The 14,491-nt window shown below is 37.9% G+C and overlaps 1 protein-coding gene across 1 annotated transcript in view; it reads right to left on the bottom strand.

Moving 5' to 3' along the window:
* Window positions 1-10,122: 10,122 nt before the first annotated feature.
* Window positions 10,123-14,491, bottom strand: part of mindy3 (MINDY lysine 48 deubiquitinase 3) — a 53,262-nt gene continuing 48,893 nt past the window's right edge. Inside the window, exon 16 of the mRNA XM_062062940.1 lies at window positions 10,123-10,824. Coding sequence (XP_061918924.1) covers window positions 10,675-10,824 — 150 coding nt within the window. The 3' untranslated portion in view covers window positions 10,123-10,674. The remainder of the gene's footprint in view (window positions 10,825-14,491) is intronic.

The raw sequence follows: 14,491 nt of genomic DNA, 5'->3' as shown, positions 1-14,491 counted from the left end.
CTTGTTAAGTGACTTTTTTTGGGTGGATTCGGTCTTGCACATGGAGGGTTTGGGTGTGGGCTTTGGTTGGTGTGGCCGCGGCGCTTCGCCAGTGTTGGGACTAACGCGTTACAAAGTAACGCGTTACTGTACCGCCGTTAGTTTCGGCGGTAACTAGTAATCTAACGCGTTATTCTTTATATTCAGTAACTCAGTCACCGTTACTACATGATGCGTTACTGCGTTATTTGACGTTACATTTAATGTAGTATAAAGTGTGTTTTATCGGAGCGCTGATTCTTCTTGTGTCACAAACCGGAGAAGAGAGACCTGCGCTCTGTGTGTGTGTGTGAGTGAGTGTGGGGAGTAAAGGGAGAGAGGAGGGGGGTCGTGTCTGATCATGGCGGAGCTGCAGTCGAGTTTGTAAACATGGAGATATTTTCACTACTTTTCTTTTGTCGAGCACAAAGAAAATAACATTTTAGTTAAATGTAAATTGTGCTTTGGATCAAAGATCCCAGCTACTGCCCAAAACAGCAATTTAAATCTGCTTAAACAAGCTACATAAGCAACATGCTTCGACGTAGCTAGTAAAGAGAGACAGAGACAACTCCAATGCTACTTCACCTCCACCACTTAAGGATTAACTCTGCCTCTGCTCATCATTCAGCACTGAAGGTACACACTCTGTTAAGCAATGTTCCCTCTAATTGTTTATGTGTAAGCAAACGCAAAAACTCCCTGAGCATTCAGTGGAGCCCATGTGAGCAACATCAGACGTGCACACTGTGGCTACACCAGCAGCACACCTGTCCCAAACCTGACTAAATAACAACTTCAATCTCCATCCATTTTATACCGCTTGTCCCTTTCGGGGTGCTGGAGCCTATCTCAGCTGCATTCGGGCGGAAGGCGGGGTACACCCTGGACAAGTCCCCACCCATCGCAGCTAGGGCCAACACAGATAGACAGACAACATTCTCTTATTATAATCAAATGACAGCAGTCATTTCCTTTTCTAATATAAGTGTTTAGGCCCACTTACAATGACAATAACAACAAATATTGTTTTTCATGAACTGTGTACTTGTATTGTTTGTCTGGGTGGAGGTCCTGCTTTGGAAATAATTTGTACCCCTTTCAGACATTGCATTTAGTTCCCATTAAAACATTCACATGTTGCACAATGAGATGTAAGCAGGGGATCATGTGTACATTCCTGCAAGTTCCTGTTTGTAAAAAATATATTCTTATTAGTATTTATTTAATATACTAACAGCATTTCATGATTAATATTTATAAATTAAGATTTCTAATAAATGACACTAGAATAAGCACACATTTGATTGGTAAATCATAGAGTAACGACCTGGAATGACACTTTATGTGTGGTGTTGGAGTTGTCCGACTTTTTGTGTGGCTGTAAACCAGGGGTGTCAAACATACAGCCCGCGGGCCGGAACCGGCCCCCAAGGAGGTTCGATCAGGCCCGCAGGATAATTTGAAAGTGGAACAAATGCATAAAAGACATGGAATTAATATTTTAAATTCGCTGCAATTCATGGATTATCCGCTAAGGGGCGCACTCTTTCCATCAGAGTAGAAGACAAGCCGCATCACTGAGACAGACTGAAAACAGCAGACGGTATCAATGCGCCATCTGCTGCTTGTTACGACGTTGTTAATACCTTGGTCTCTACCTCTCCGCTACACCCTCATTAGCCAAATGTCGTTATCCAAACGGAGAAAAGTAGATAAGGAGTGTAGAATTTTCAAAGAAAAATGGACCACGTCCTATTTATTTACAGAGATGCACGGAAAACCTTCGTGCTTGGTGTGTTTGCAACAAGTTTCGGTATTGAAGGAATATAATATTCGACGCCACTACGAGACTCATCACAGCGAAAAATATGACGGCTTGCAAGGACAACTGAGAAGAGATAAGATTAACGAATTGCTGGCGGGTCTGAGGAAACAGCAGTCAACTTTCATCCAGAGCCGAGAAGTCAGGGAAGCAGCGGTAAAAGCCAGCTACCTAATTGCTAGCTAATTTTGTGCATGTTTGGGACAACCTACCTTTGTGAACAAATTTTCTCAGTGATGAATATCAATAAAACAAAAATGCGTTCAAGGCTCACAAACAAGCACTTAAATGACATTCTGAAAGTGACAGCTAGTCAGGACATGACACCTGGTGTTGATGCACTTGTACAGGCCAAAAGATGCCAAGTTTCAGGAACAAATACAAGTCCAGACTAGACTAACACCTTTAAAATGCTGCCTTAGATACTGTTTGCATTGAAAGAATACAGCTCTGTGAAGATGAATCCTTACTGTGGTGATTTAAAAAATGTGCACTTTAATGTTAGTCAGCAGCTTCAAAACAAAAGTTGTGTGATGGAATTCTACTGTTCATACAACTCCATAAATTTTCAGTATGTATTGTATGTGTATGTATGTTTCATGTATGAAGTTTACAGATTTACAGGACAGGCGAACACTTTCTTCATTACACATTTAAAATCACTCTCCTTAGTTTGTAAGGTGTACGCAGGGATTACATTTAGATTTTATATGCGTATGTGTAAGTGGTTTAAAAATTCCTTTCTTTAAAAGTCTCATTTAATCTTAAAGTGCATTACTATATTTTTCAGTACCAATTAAAGTTTTGTGCCTTTGTACAATCAGTGGGATCAGTTGCAATGCATATTTGTGAATGATAAAAGTAAATTGCACATTTGACTAAGGAAATATGAGGTGTTTCATCAAATGTTTTGTAAAAGGATAGTTCATTAAATTTCAATATTTTCCTAATGTTCTTGTGCTTCTTTACACCAAAACAAAGGAAAGTCATGATATTTTGGTTATTTATAGCAGAGTATGGTATAATTTTAATGGTCCGGCCCACTTGACATCTCCCTAGGCCGTATGTGGCCCACGATGCGAAATGAGTTTGACACCCCTGCTGTAAACGCATCACTGGCTAAGTGACATATGTGCATGTGTTGGCGCAAGTGAGAAAGAGCGAGCGGCTGCTGTTGATATAACAAAGTTGCTTTTGGTCTGGTTTGTACTGCAGAAAATGACCACTTTTGCTAGATATAATTTTTTTTACTAATGTTTTGGTGATGTGTTTATGGCCGACAATAAAGAGTTTTGCTCAGTAAAGTGATGGATGGAATTCATGTCCTCAAAGCGTCTCGACAGACGTTACAATATTTGAACAATGATGACGAAAACTGTTTTCTCTGTCGTGTCCGTGTGTCGAAAATTGTTATGCGCTTATTTTTTATTTGATTTTGTGCGTGGCATAGATTTGCCGTGCGCAGAAGATGCTTGAGCAGTGCGCAATTGCACAGGCGCGGCGCACCTTAGAGGGAATGTTGCTGTCAATTCTCTTATATACTCTTTCATCCTAGACTTCTAGCGTGTTTGACTATCACATCACTGTAAATGTATAGACTATAAAGTTCACAAACATAAAGAAGGATGCTAGTGGGCCAGGCCAATCTTTCCTTATCTCTAAACTAAAACTGGGGAAATGTGTAGAGTGTTCTGAGCTTCAGACATGATTTTGTGTCAGAATTCTTTGAGGAAAAAATGCCTGGTTAGGCTTTGTGTATGTAGTGTGTGCCTTTCTTGCTTTACAGCTATGTTGTTATTATGCTGTTTGTTACTTATGTACCGGTATGTTATGTTGCAGCTATTTAAAATAGTTTTGTCAATTTGTTCTGGACAGAAACAAATTGGCCTTTGTAACATATCTTTGTCTTTGTGTGTTGTATGTAGACCACATTGCTTAGCAGAGTTCAGTGATGCAAATGCATGTCAAGTTGATCAACACATTGTATTATTCTCCAGTGCAATAACAGTACTGACATGAAGGCTAAAGGGCATTAATGGGAGCTTTAAAAAAAAAGAAGAAAAAAAAAAGTAACTAAATAGTTACTTTTCAAAGTAACGCATTACTGTTTGGTGTAAATAACAGTTAGTAACTGAGTTACTTTTGAAATGAAGTAACTAGTAACTATCTAGTTACTGGTTTTCAGTAACTAACCCAACACTGGTCTTCGCAGCAGATTTATGAATGCTCAGCACTAAAAATACGTTACACACATACAGTTGTTGACAAAATACACTGTACATTATATACCTCAGCTAACTAAACTATGGAAATGTATAATATAATTCATATAGCAATACGGTCTCACTGCACAGCAGGCCAGCAGTTAGCCGAGTCATTGCGCACAATCCATGTTGAGGCACAAATCAGTGACGTGCCTCAACTGGCTGCTGATCACCGCACCGCCTCTTCTCAGTATTTGAACGGCAAATGTGAAAATAAAAATAAAAATAATCTAAAACTGGTTAAGTTAAATGGAAAATAACTTTAGTATAATCACTGGATACATATAACAATTTAATTAATTTTTTTTCTCTTTTTACTTTTTTTTTTCTTTCCATGATGGCAGGTGAGGCCCTGCCATCATGAAAAAAAATGTAAAAAGAAAAACAATTAATTAAATTGTTATATGTATTCAGTGATTATACTATAAAGTTATTTTCCATTTAACTTCACCAGTTTTAGATTATATTTATTCAAAATCGCTGAATTTTCACATTTGCCGTTCAAATACTGAGAAGACACGGTGCGGTGATCAGCAGCCAGTTGAGGCACTTGTGCCTCAACATGGATTGCGGACTCGGCTAACTGCTGGCCTGCTGTGCAGTGAGACCGTATTGCTATATGAACTATATTATACATTTCTATAGTTTAGTTAGCTGAGGTATATAATGTACAGTGTATTTTGTCAACAACTGTATTTGTGTAAGTATTTCTTGTGCTGAGCAATCATAAAACTGCTGCGAAGACGCACTGTGGGAGGCTCGCAGTAACCCCGCCTCCTTGCCGATTAAAGCACACCCGCCGTAGAATGCACCCTTGACGGGAGCGCCACACCAAACAAAGCCCACACCCAAACCCTCCACGTGCAAGACAGAATCCACCCAACAAAAGTCACTTAACAAGAAGCCAAAAAGTGCAAAAACAACAATGCTCGCGCCGGAGGAGCTGTGAACAGGGACACAACATTAGGTACACCTGCAGACTGCAGCACGGATTTCATATTTCATTCATTCACAACTCCTCCAACACGAACACCACTGTTCCCGCACTTATAAGTAAAGGTAAGACCATAATAACGTTTTTTTTAAAATTAAATGTGCTTTTTTGTGTGCTACAGTTTGTATGTGTAAAGTTAAAGTTAAGTTAAAGTACCAATGATTGTCACACACACACTAGGTGTGGTGAAATGTGTCCTCTGCATTTGACCCATCACTTGATCACCCCCTGGGAGGTGAGGGGAGCAGTGGGCAGCAGCGGTGTCACGCCCGGGAATAATTTTTGGTGATTTAACCCCCAATTCCAACCCTTGATGCTGAGTGCCAAAAAGGGAAGAATGCTGGTATGAGCTTTTAAACACAACCCGTTAACTGCTGCCAATCAAATGGTGAATAAGATACTCTTTAGGGTTCATATGTTTGTAAATCTGACTGTGATGAAGTCAGTGCCTCACCAGCCATGAACCTCACCGCACGTCACTGATATATATATATATATATATATATATATATATATATATATATATATATATATATATATATATATATATATATATATATATATATATATATATATATATGTTAGGGCTGTGAATCTTTGGGTGTCCCACGATTCGATTCAATATCGATTCTTGGGGTCACGATTCGATTCAAAATCGATTTTTTTTTCCAATTAAACACGATTCTCGATTCAAAAACGATTTTTTCCCGATTCAAAAGGATTCTCTATTCATTCAATACATAGAATTTCAGCAGGATCTACGTCTGCTGACATGCAAGCAGAGTAGTAGATTTTTGTAAAAAGCTTTTATAATTGGAAAGGTCAATGTTTTATCAACTGATTGCAATAATGTCAATTTGTTTTAACTATTACATGAACCAAAAATGACTTATTTTATCTTTGTGAAAATATTGGACACAGTGTGTTGTCAAGCTTATGAGATGCGATGCAAGTGTAAGCCACTGTGACACTATTGTTCTTTTTTTTTTTTTTTTTATAAATGTCTAATGATAATGTCAATGAGGGATTTTTAATCACTGCTATGTTGAAATTGTAACTAATATTGATACTGTTGTTGATAATATTTATTTTTGTTTCACTACTTTTGGTTTGTTCTGTGTCGTGTTTGTGTCTCCTCTCAATTGCTCTGTTTATTGCAGTTCTGAGTGTTGCTGGGTCGGGTTTGGTTTTGGAATAGGATTGCATTGTAATGGTATTGCTGTGTATTGTTTTGTTGGACTGATTAATAAAAAATAAAAATAAAATTTTTTAAAAATGAGAATCGATTCTGAATCGCACAACGTGAGAACCGCGATACGAATTCAAACCGATTTTTCCCACACCCCTAATATATATATATATATATATATAAGAAATACTTGACTTTCAGTGAATTCTAGCTATATATATATATATATATATATATATATATATATATATATATATATATATATATATATATATATATATAAATAAAATAAATACTTGAATTTCAGTGTTCATTTATTTACACATATACACACACAACACTCATCTACTCATTGTTGTACTTGAAAGACTTGATCAAATACACAGTAATGAAAACACAGTTCTACTAACTGTACTGTGCTTGCTGCTTACTAAAAAAAAAAAAAACAACAGTTACCTTTCACTATTTGAGTAGCCTTTGTTCTGCCATTTGCGTACTGGCGAGCGATCTTTTGTATCCGGGAACATATCCTTCACAGATTTGGTGTAGACATCCGCAAATGAGTACAGGATGTTGCTTCCAGCTATCAGCATAGCCATCTTTATCTCGGCATAAATTACACCCTCGGGACTCCATTTAGCGAGGTGGCCCATAACACTGGGCTGGGACCGGTGCTGCGTGGCGGCCGCTTTGTGCTTCGCTGACCGTTCATGAGTGAGTATATCTGTTCGGCCACCGTGTTCAATGGAAAAGTCTTGATCTACAAAATTTACAGGCAGCATACCCCTTCCCCTTCGAACTGTCCTGGATAAACTGAAATTCTTGTTTCCATTCGTTTTGGAACTTACAAGCGTGTTTCTTTATCTTACTCGTCGTCGGCGTTGCCATGGCTGTATCTTCCTCGTTCTTCTGCTTCGTCTCCTTGTTGTGTGCGCAGTTGTGCACTCTCTAAAAGCCGTAGATGTTATAACGTGATTGGGCAGGCACGTTGTTTATATCGTGGGAAAGCGGACGTGAGAACAGGCTGTCGACACGTCACTTAGGTCCGCATGGAGCTGGAGGGGGCGTGGCCTCCAGCTGCGGCTGTAAATCAGGAGATTTTCGGGAGAATATTTGTCCCGGGAGGTTTTCGGGAGAGGAGCTGAATTTCGGGAGTCCCCCGGAAAATTCGGGAGGGTTGGCAAGTATGGTTATCATCCATAAACTAAATGCTTAAGAGCATTGGCACTGAGGTAAAACTCAGGCCTGAAAATACACAGTCGTGGTCAAAAGTTTACATACACTTGTAAAGAACATAATGTCATGGCTGTCTTGAGTTTCCAATCATTTCTACAACTCTTATTTTTTTGTGATAGAGTGATTGGAGCACATACTTGTTGGTCACAAAAAACATTCATGAAGTTTGGTTCTTTTATGAATTTATTATGAGTCTACTGAAAATGTGACCAAATCTGCTGGGTCAAAAGTATACATACAGCAATGTTAATATTTGGTTACATGTCCCCTGGCAAGTTTCACTGCAATAAGGCGCTTTTGGTAGCCATCCACAAGCTTCTGGTTGAATTTTTGACCACTCCTCTTAAAATTGGTACAGTTGTTGGTTTTCTGACATGGACTTGTTTCTTCAGCATTGTCCACAAGTCAGGACTTTGGGAAGGCCATTCTAAAACCTTAAATCTAGACTGATTTAGCCATTCCTTTACCACTTTTGACATGTGTTTGGGGTCATTGTCCTGTTGGAACACCCAACTGCGCCCAAGACCCAACCTGCGGGCTGATGATTTTAGGTTGTCCTGAAGAATTTGGAGGTAATCCTCCTTTTTCATTGTCTCATTTACTCTCTGTAAAGCACCAGTTCCATTGGCAGAAAAACAGGCCCAGAGCATAATACTACCACCACTATGCTTGACGGTAGAGTTGGTGATCCTGGGATTAAAGGCCTCACCTTTTCTCTTCCAAACATATTGCTGGGTATTGTGGCCAAACAGCTCAATTTTTATTTAATCTGACCACAGAACTTTCCTCCAGAAGGTCTTATTTTTGTCCATGTGATCAGCAGCAAACTTAAGACAAGCCTTAAGGTGTCGCTTCTGGAGCAAGGGCTTCCTTCTTGCATGGTAGCCTCAGTCCGTGGCAATGCAAAACACGCATGACTGTGGACACTGACACCTGTGTTCCAGCAGCTTCCAATTCACTACAGACCTGCTTTTTGGTGGTTCTCGGTTGACTTTTGATCATCCTGACCAATTTTCTCTCAGCAGCAGGTGATAGCTTGTGTTTTCTTCCTGATTGTGGCAGTGACAAAACTGTGCCATGCACTTTATACTTAGGACAATTGTCTGCACAGTTGCTCTTGGGACCTTAAAGCTGCTTTGAAATGGCTCCAAGTGACTTTCCTGACTTGTTCAAGTCAATGATTCGTTTTTTCAGATCTGTGCTGAGTTCCTTTGACTTTACAATTGTTGTGTTTGTAACCAAGTCTAATGACTGCATCACATGAGCTATATTTAAATGGGCTCAGGGAAGTCAACAGGTGTCATCAATCATAATCACTCACATGAAGTTAAGAGGCCATGCCATAAAGCTAATTTGATTGTAACTTTTCTACATCACCAAAATTGATAATGTATGTTACTGTATGTACACTTTTGACCCAGCAGATGTGGTCACATATTAAGTAGACCCATAATAAATTCCTAAAAGAACGAAACTTCATGAATGTTTTTTGTGACAAACAAGTATGTGCTCCAATCACTATCATAAAAAAATAAGAGTTGTAGAAATGATTGCAAACTCAGGACAACCATGAGATTATGTTCTTTACAAATGTATGTAAACTTTTGACCATGTCTGTATGTGTAAAATAATGACAACTTCATATTGTTTTGTCTTACTTTGGCCGAAAATAAAACGAGCAAATTCTGAAAGTGTACATATAACAAATAATCCTCTTGTCAAAACACTTCCAAGTTAGTTGAAAATTCTGACGAAACAAATGGTGCAGTTTCAAAAACACCATCAAGAACACAATAAACTTAACTTTCACTCAGTGTTGTTACAAAGCCATTCAAGGTTAAGGATTTCCTGTTTAGGATTCTCATGTTGGCAGTTACCATTAAAACATTTGAAAAAGCAATGGAGTGTTTCCTCAAACCGCCGCATTGGTGAAAGCCGCAATAGCCACAACACATGAATTTATTATTTTAAAAAACAAAACTTCCCATTTGGGCCACGTTGGCTTGCAGTGTAAACGTGGTCTAAGAGACTGATACAATTATTCTACTCATTTTCTATTGTCTTGCATTGTGCATAATTATGAAAAAATAATTAAAAAATAAGTAATATAAAACAATGTGAGTTTGGGTACCTTCTATAAGCCGGTTAAGACTAGGAGCAGGGGTATCCAAAGGCCAGCAAAGGGGCCATTTGTGGCTTGCGGAGCGTTTATTTGGCCCACGGCTGTTTCTAAAAGTAAACACAACCCACATTAAAAAGAAAAAAATACCACAACAGTCATAACTGCTTAGCATATGATATACATTTGATTGGTTTTGGCATGTTTAATAAACAAAAGGTGAAGAATATCACATTTGCAAGCTGCCTTCAGAGTAAAAAGTTCAAATTTCCCGACTTACAAAGACAAATATTCCATTAAAGTGAGAACATGTCATCTCGTAGCATTATCATCAGACTTTTAACTGACCATCTTGGAGATGTAGTGATGTATTATCTCTGCAGAAAGCAAACGTGTTAGTGTTGAAGAGCTGCCCATGGACCTGAAAGTTTCCTGATGCCGGCCCCCAGAAGGACACCACATTTAAACAATAGGGGGTAGATGTCAAAAAAACATGTTTATTCCACAATCTGAGCGTTAATAAATACATGATCGCCCGGCCAACTTCTGAATGAGCTGCATGAGGTACCGAAATCAGTCTGCACACTAACCTCCACATTCTGAGCCTGTGTTGGTCCTAACATTGTAAACTTTTAGCAGTGAGTGGGTGAGTGCGTTCTCATGCGGAAAGGCTTTTGGTCGCTCTGCTCCCCGTTCTTCAAACAGTCATAGTTGTAATGCCAGCTCCAACGTGCGATTGTGACACATTGCATGTGTTTGTAAAATATCAACACTATCATAAATGTACGATGTGAGAAATTGCAAGACGTGCTGAACAGACAATAGCATCATTTAAAGGTGAAATTCAGGCATATACAGTTTTGTTTCTCAGTCTCTTGTGTGCATTTGTAAAGTTCTCATTCATCAGTGTTGTGTTCATGTGTGTGGTTGTGGTCCCGGTCTCTGTAAGCTCCCTATAGTGGAGCTTGTTGTGTGTGTGTGTGTGTGTGAGATGGAGGCAGTAGTGGTCCGAAAGACGCTTAAACAAGACTAATTGAGGGACGGCGAGCGTTCGGTGGTCCACAGCAGCTCGATGTAGGGCCACTTGGTCTGGAGGCAGCGCTTGACCGGAGTGTCGTCCGTTCGAACCATCGGGTCTTCAAACCCTAGCACCAAAGCGGTCCCCTCCACATACTCCACCTAAAACACAGCAGTACGTCACTAAGAACTAGACAAGCACTGGTCAATCACGACCACTATGTATCGCACCAGGCATCCGCACTACAATACAAAAGATAGTAGATACAAGCAAAGTTGGAGTTTTTGTGACACCCCCTCTAGGCTGTGCTTAAAATGCTTTTGGAAGACATTCTAGCATACGTGAAGATATATAAGGGCTATTCAACCAAATTGGTCCCATTTATATTACAAGGACATAAATATATTAATGCATTATAAAACTGTAAAGTATTTGTTTGTAATTAGGTTAAGTGTCCTGCACAATCACCTATTGTGGTGATTGTGCAGGACAAATACAATTAAATAGATTAATTTAAAATACCTTAAATTCCAGACTAAAAGCCGCTACTTTTTCCCTCACACTTTGAAATCTGTGGCTTATAAAATGGTGCGACCAATTAATGGATTTTTCTTCTCAACGGCCATAATGTTTATGTTCAATAGTTTTCTTAAAACACAAACAGTGACACCGAAATATCGTGTTATTGTTTGTGCTACGGCGCCATCTTTTGGACGAGTTCGCTCACTGCAGGTGTTGCGGGTAGAAAAAGTACTTCCTGTTTTAATAGCTTGAACCGAAAGTAAAAAAAGTCCTTAGCGTTTCTGCTTGAAAGGATTCTTCATTCCTCACGCCAAGCAGCATTTGTAAGTTTTACAATTTAACTAAAACAATTCGTATTTACTAAACCGTCCCATGTGTAATGTCTGTAGAAGTGTTTTCATACATATTTGTATGTGCAATCGTAATGTAATGAAGCTAGTGTCATTAGCAGTAGCTAATATGCTAACACGGTTACAAGTGTTTGTGTTCGTATTATTTATTTACAATGCCATTCTTTTTGTATTGTCTCAGTTTCATAAATTCACCATACTGTACATGTTTTATATAAATATATATTAGCACAAATACCATGTGGCTATATTTCATGTATTTGGAAATTATATGCTAAAAACCTACTCTTGTTACTTTCAGTCCAGTCTTCATTTTTTCATTTCATTTTTTTTCCATTTATTTATTTATTTTAGGCAATGACATAAAAAAGTACAAAGTTGACAACACATAATAATATAAATTAATATAGTGCAAAAGGTAATGTATAGTATGTAATGCATGATTGTCCAGTTTTGCCTAAAAGGGAGTCGGAAGAAGATAATTTATTTAATCCCGCCCCCAGTTTTCCATTCAGTGATTATTCACATGAGTTCACTGTTACTTTGTTCAAGGATTATAATACAGATGTTGTATCATAGTGGCATTACCACAGGTAACAATAATTATTACACAGTAACAATAATTTGTATCAACAATGTAGGAATAATGAATATACCAACAATGGTAATAGACAAAATGCCAACAATGGTAATAGACAAAATGCCAACAATGGTAATAGACAACATAGCAATAATGGTAAAAGACAACATAGCAATAATGGTAAGGAAACATTGAGCACATCTTAACACTGAGACAGTACAAGTCAAATTAAAGACCCTCATCTCTATATTTGAACCAGACCCCATGTTTGTATAATAGTTTAAATCGATTAATAGTTTGGCATTGCTTGTGTTGTAAGTCCAGTTTGTTCCATAGTTTTACTCCGCATACAGACACACAAAACCGTTTACGAGTGGTTTGAGCTCTCGGCAATAAGAAATATCCAAAGCCTCTCAAGTTATGAGCCTGCACTCATCTTATAAAAAAACGTTGTAGATTCGGCAGCAATAATTTGTAAAATGCTTTATATAAGATTATAAATGTATTATATTTGACAAGGTCATCAAATTTGAGCAACTTTAATTGCATGAACAGATAATGAGTATGTTCTAAATAACCAACGTTGTGAATGATCCGCACTGCTCTTTTCTGTAATATGATCAGAGGATGAATTGTGTTGTGGTAAGTATTCCCCCATACTTCAACACAGTATGTAAGGTATGGGAGTACCAAGGTCCAGTATAGACTACGGAGTGCATTTTCATTGAGGTATAGTTTTGCTTTGTTTATAATTGAGAGGCTTTTGGAGATTTTTATTTTAATGTGTCTGACATGAGGTTTCCATGATAGTTTACTATCAAGTATTACTCCCAAAAATGTATTCTCATTTACGATTTCAATTTGGGTACCATCAATACTTATTTTCTGTTCAGACGTTATGTTGCGATTCCCAAACATCACTATCTTAGTTTATTTATATTCAAAGATAATTTATTTGTGTCCATCCATTTTTTTTTACTATGTTTAGTTCTGTGTTTACTGTATTTATGAGCTCATTATAGTCATCACTACTGTAGAATATATTTGTGTCGTCTGCAAATAGTATACATTTCAGTACTTTGGATGTATTAAACATATCATTAATATACACATTAAACAGTTTTGGCCCCAACACTGACCCTTGGGGGACACCACAAGCAATGCCAAGAGTATCAGATAAAAAGTTACCCATTTTTACAAACTGTACCCTCTTTGTTAAATAACTTTTTAACCAGTCACCAGCCAGCCCCCTAATTCCAAATCTTTCCATTTTATCTAGTAGAATTGAATGATTAATGGTATCAAAGGCTTTCTTTAGATCAATAAAAATACCAACTGCATCTTTTATGCTCAAGTGCATTAGTAATTTCTTCAATAGCCTCAGTTATCGCCATTGAGGTTCAAATGAGTCATTTTCGATTTCAGAACCTTGAACAAAAATTAAACAACGTTGTTTCAGATGGGCCAATAGACATTTTGAGTAATTCAAAATGTGTATTATTAGCTTTATAGTTGAAAAACATTTTTTGAGAGAGTTACAACAAGCAAACTGCCCCGATTTGGTGAAATGGCCCATATCATATCCTCAAAGTTTTACTTTTTTATTTTAGAGAAATGGTCAATGACTGCCCCGTGCCCCTTTAAAGATGCTTTGCTTGGTCATGTTTTTCATTTAATCTGACTAAAATTTGACAAATTTGTCAGTCCCCGAAAGGTGTGTACACAATTCCCAAAAGCTACAGTGTAGTTTTGTAGTCACATTGAGTTTTATGGGAAATTTTTATTCAACCCGATTTATGAGTTTAAACTTCAAAACCACTTGTGAACTTGTCACTTTACATCCACCAAGAGGTTAAGTATTTGTTGTGTTATAATGTCGCTCAAATAGTTATGGGCAAATTTTTATGAAATATTCAGGAAATGTCAGAAATGGGATAAAGAACAAGCAATTTTATTTTGGTGTTCATTCGGATTATTTCTACTACGTTATTAACGTTATCAAGCTGAACAAAGACAGTGGATGACTGACAAGAGGGTTTAATCAGTTTATTTAATTTCGCTATAAAACAAATGTGCACATATGCTAGACCCATGTCGAGAGTGAACTCTCGAGCAGCCTGTTTGGAAGCAAAACAATAAGGAAACAAACACACGGATATGGCAATTTTAATCGTTTATCAATTACATTCCACCAGCAGGTTATGTATTAGCTAGGGTGTGTTTGTCTGTCTGTTAGTTAGCATCGTAGCTACAAAAGTAATGGGCAGACTTTTTGGGCGATCCGTATCACCGCCTTGATTCAGGATTACATTTTTTAAAGGATGATTTACTATTAGGACATAGGGCCTGGCAGAGGTTTGCGCTCCCCGAGTTCTA

Source organism: Entelurus aequoreus, linkage group LG11 (assembly GCF_033978785.1).
Source record: "Entelurus aequoreus isolate RoL-2023_Sb linkage group LG11, RoL_Eaeq_v1.1, whole genome shotgun sequence".
Taxonomy (NCBI): Eukaryota; Metazoa; Chordata; class Actinopteri; order Syngnathiformes; family Syngnathidae; genus Entelurus; species Entelurus aequoreus.
This window is presented reverse-complemented; position numbering and strand designations above follow the sequence as displayed.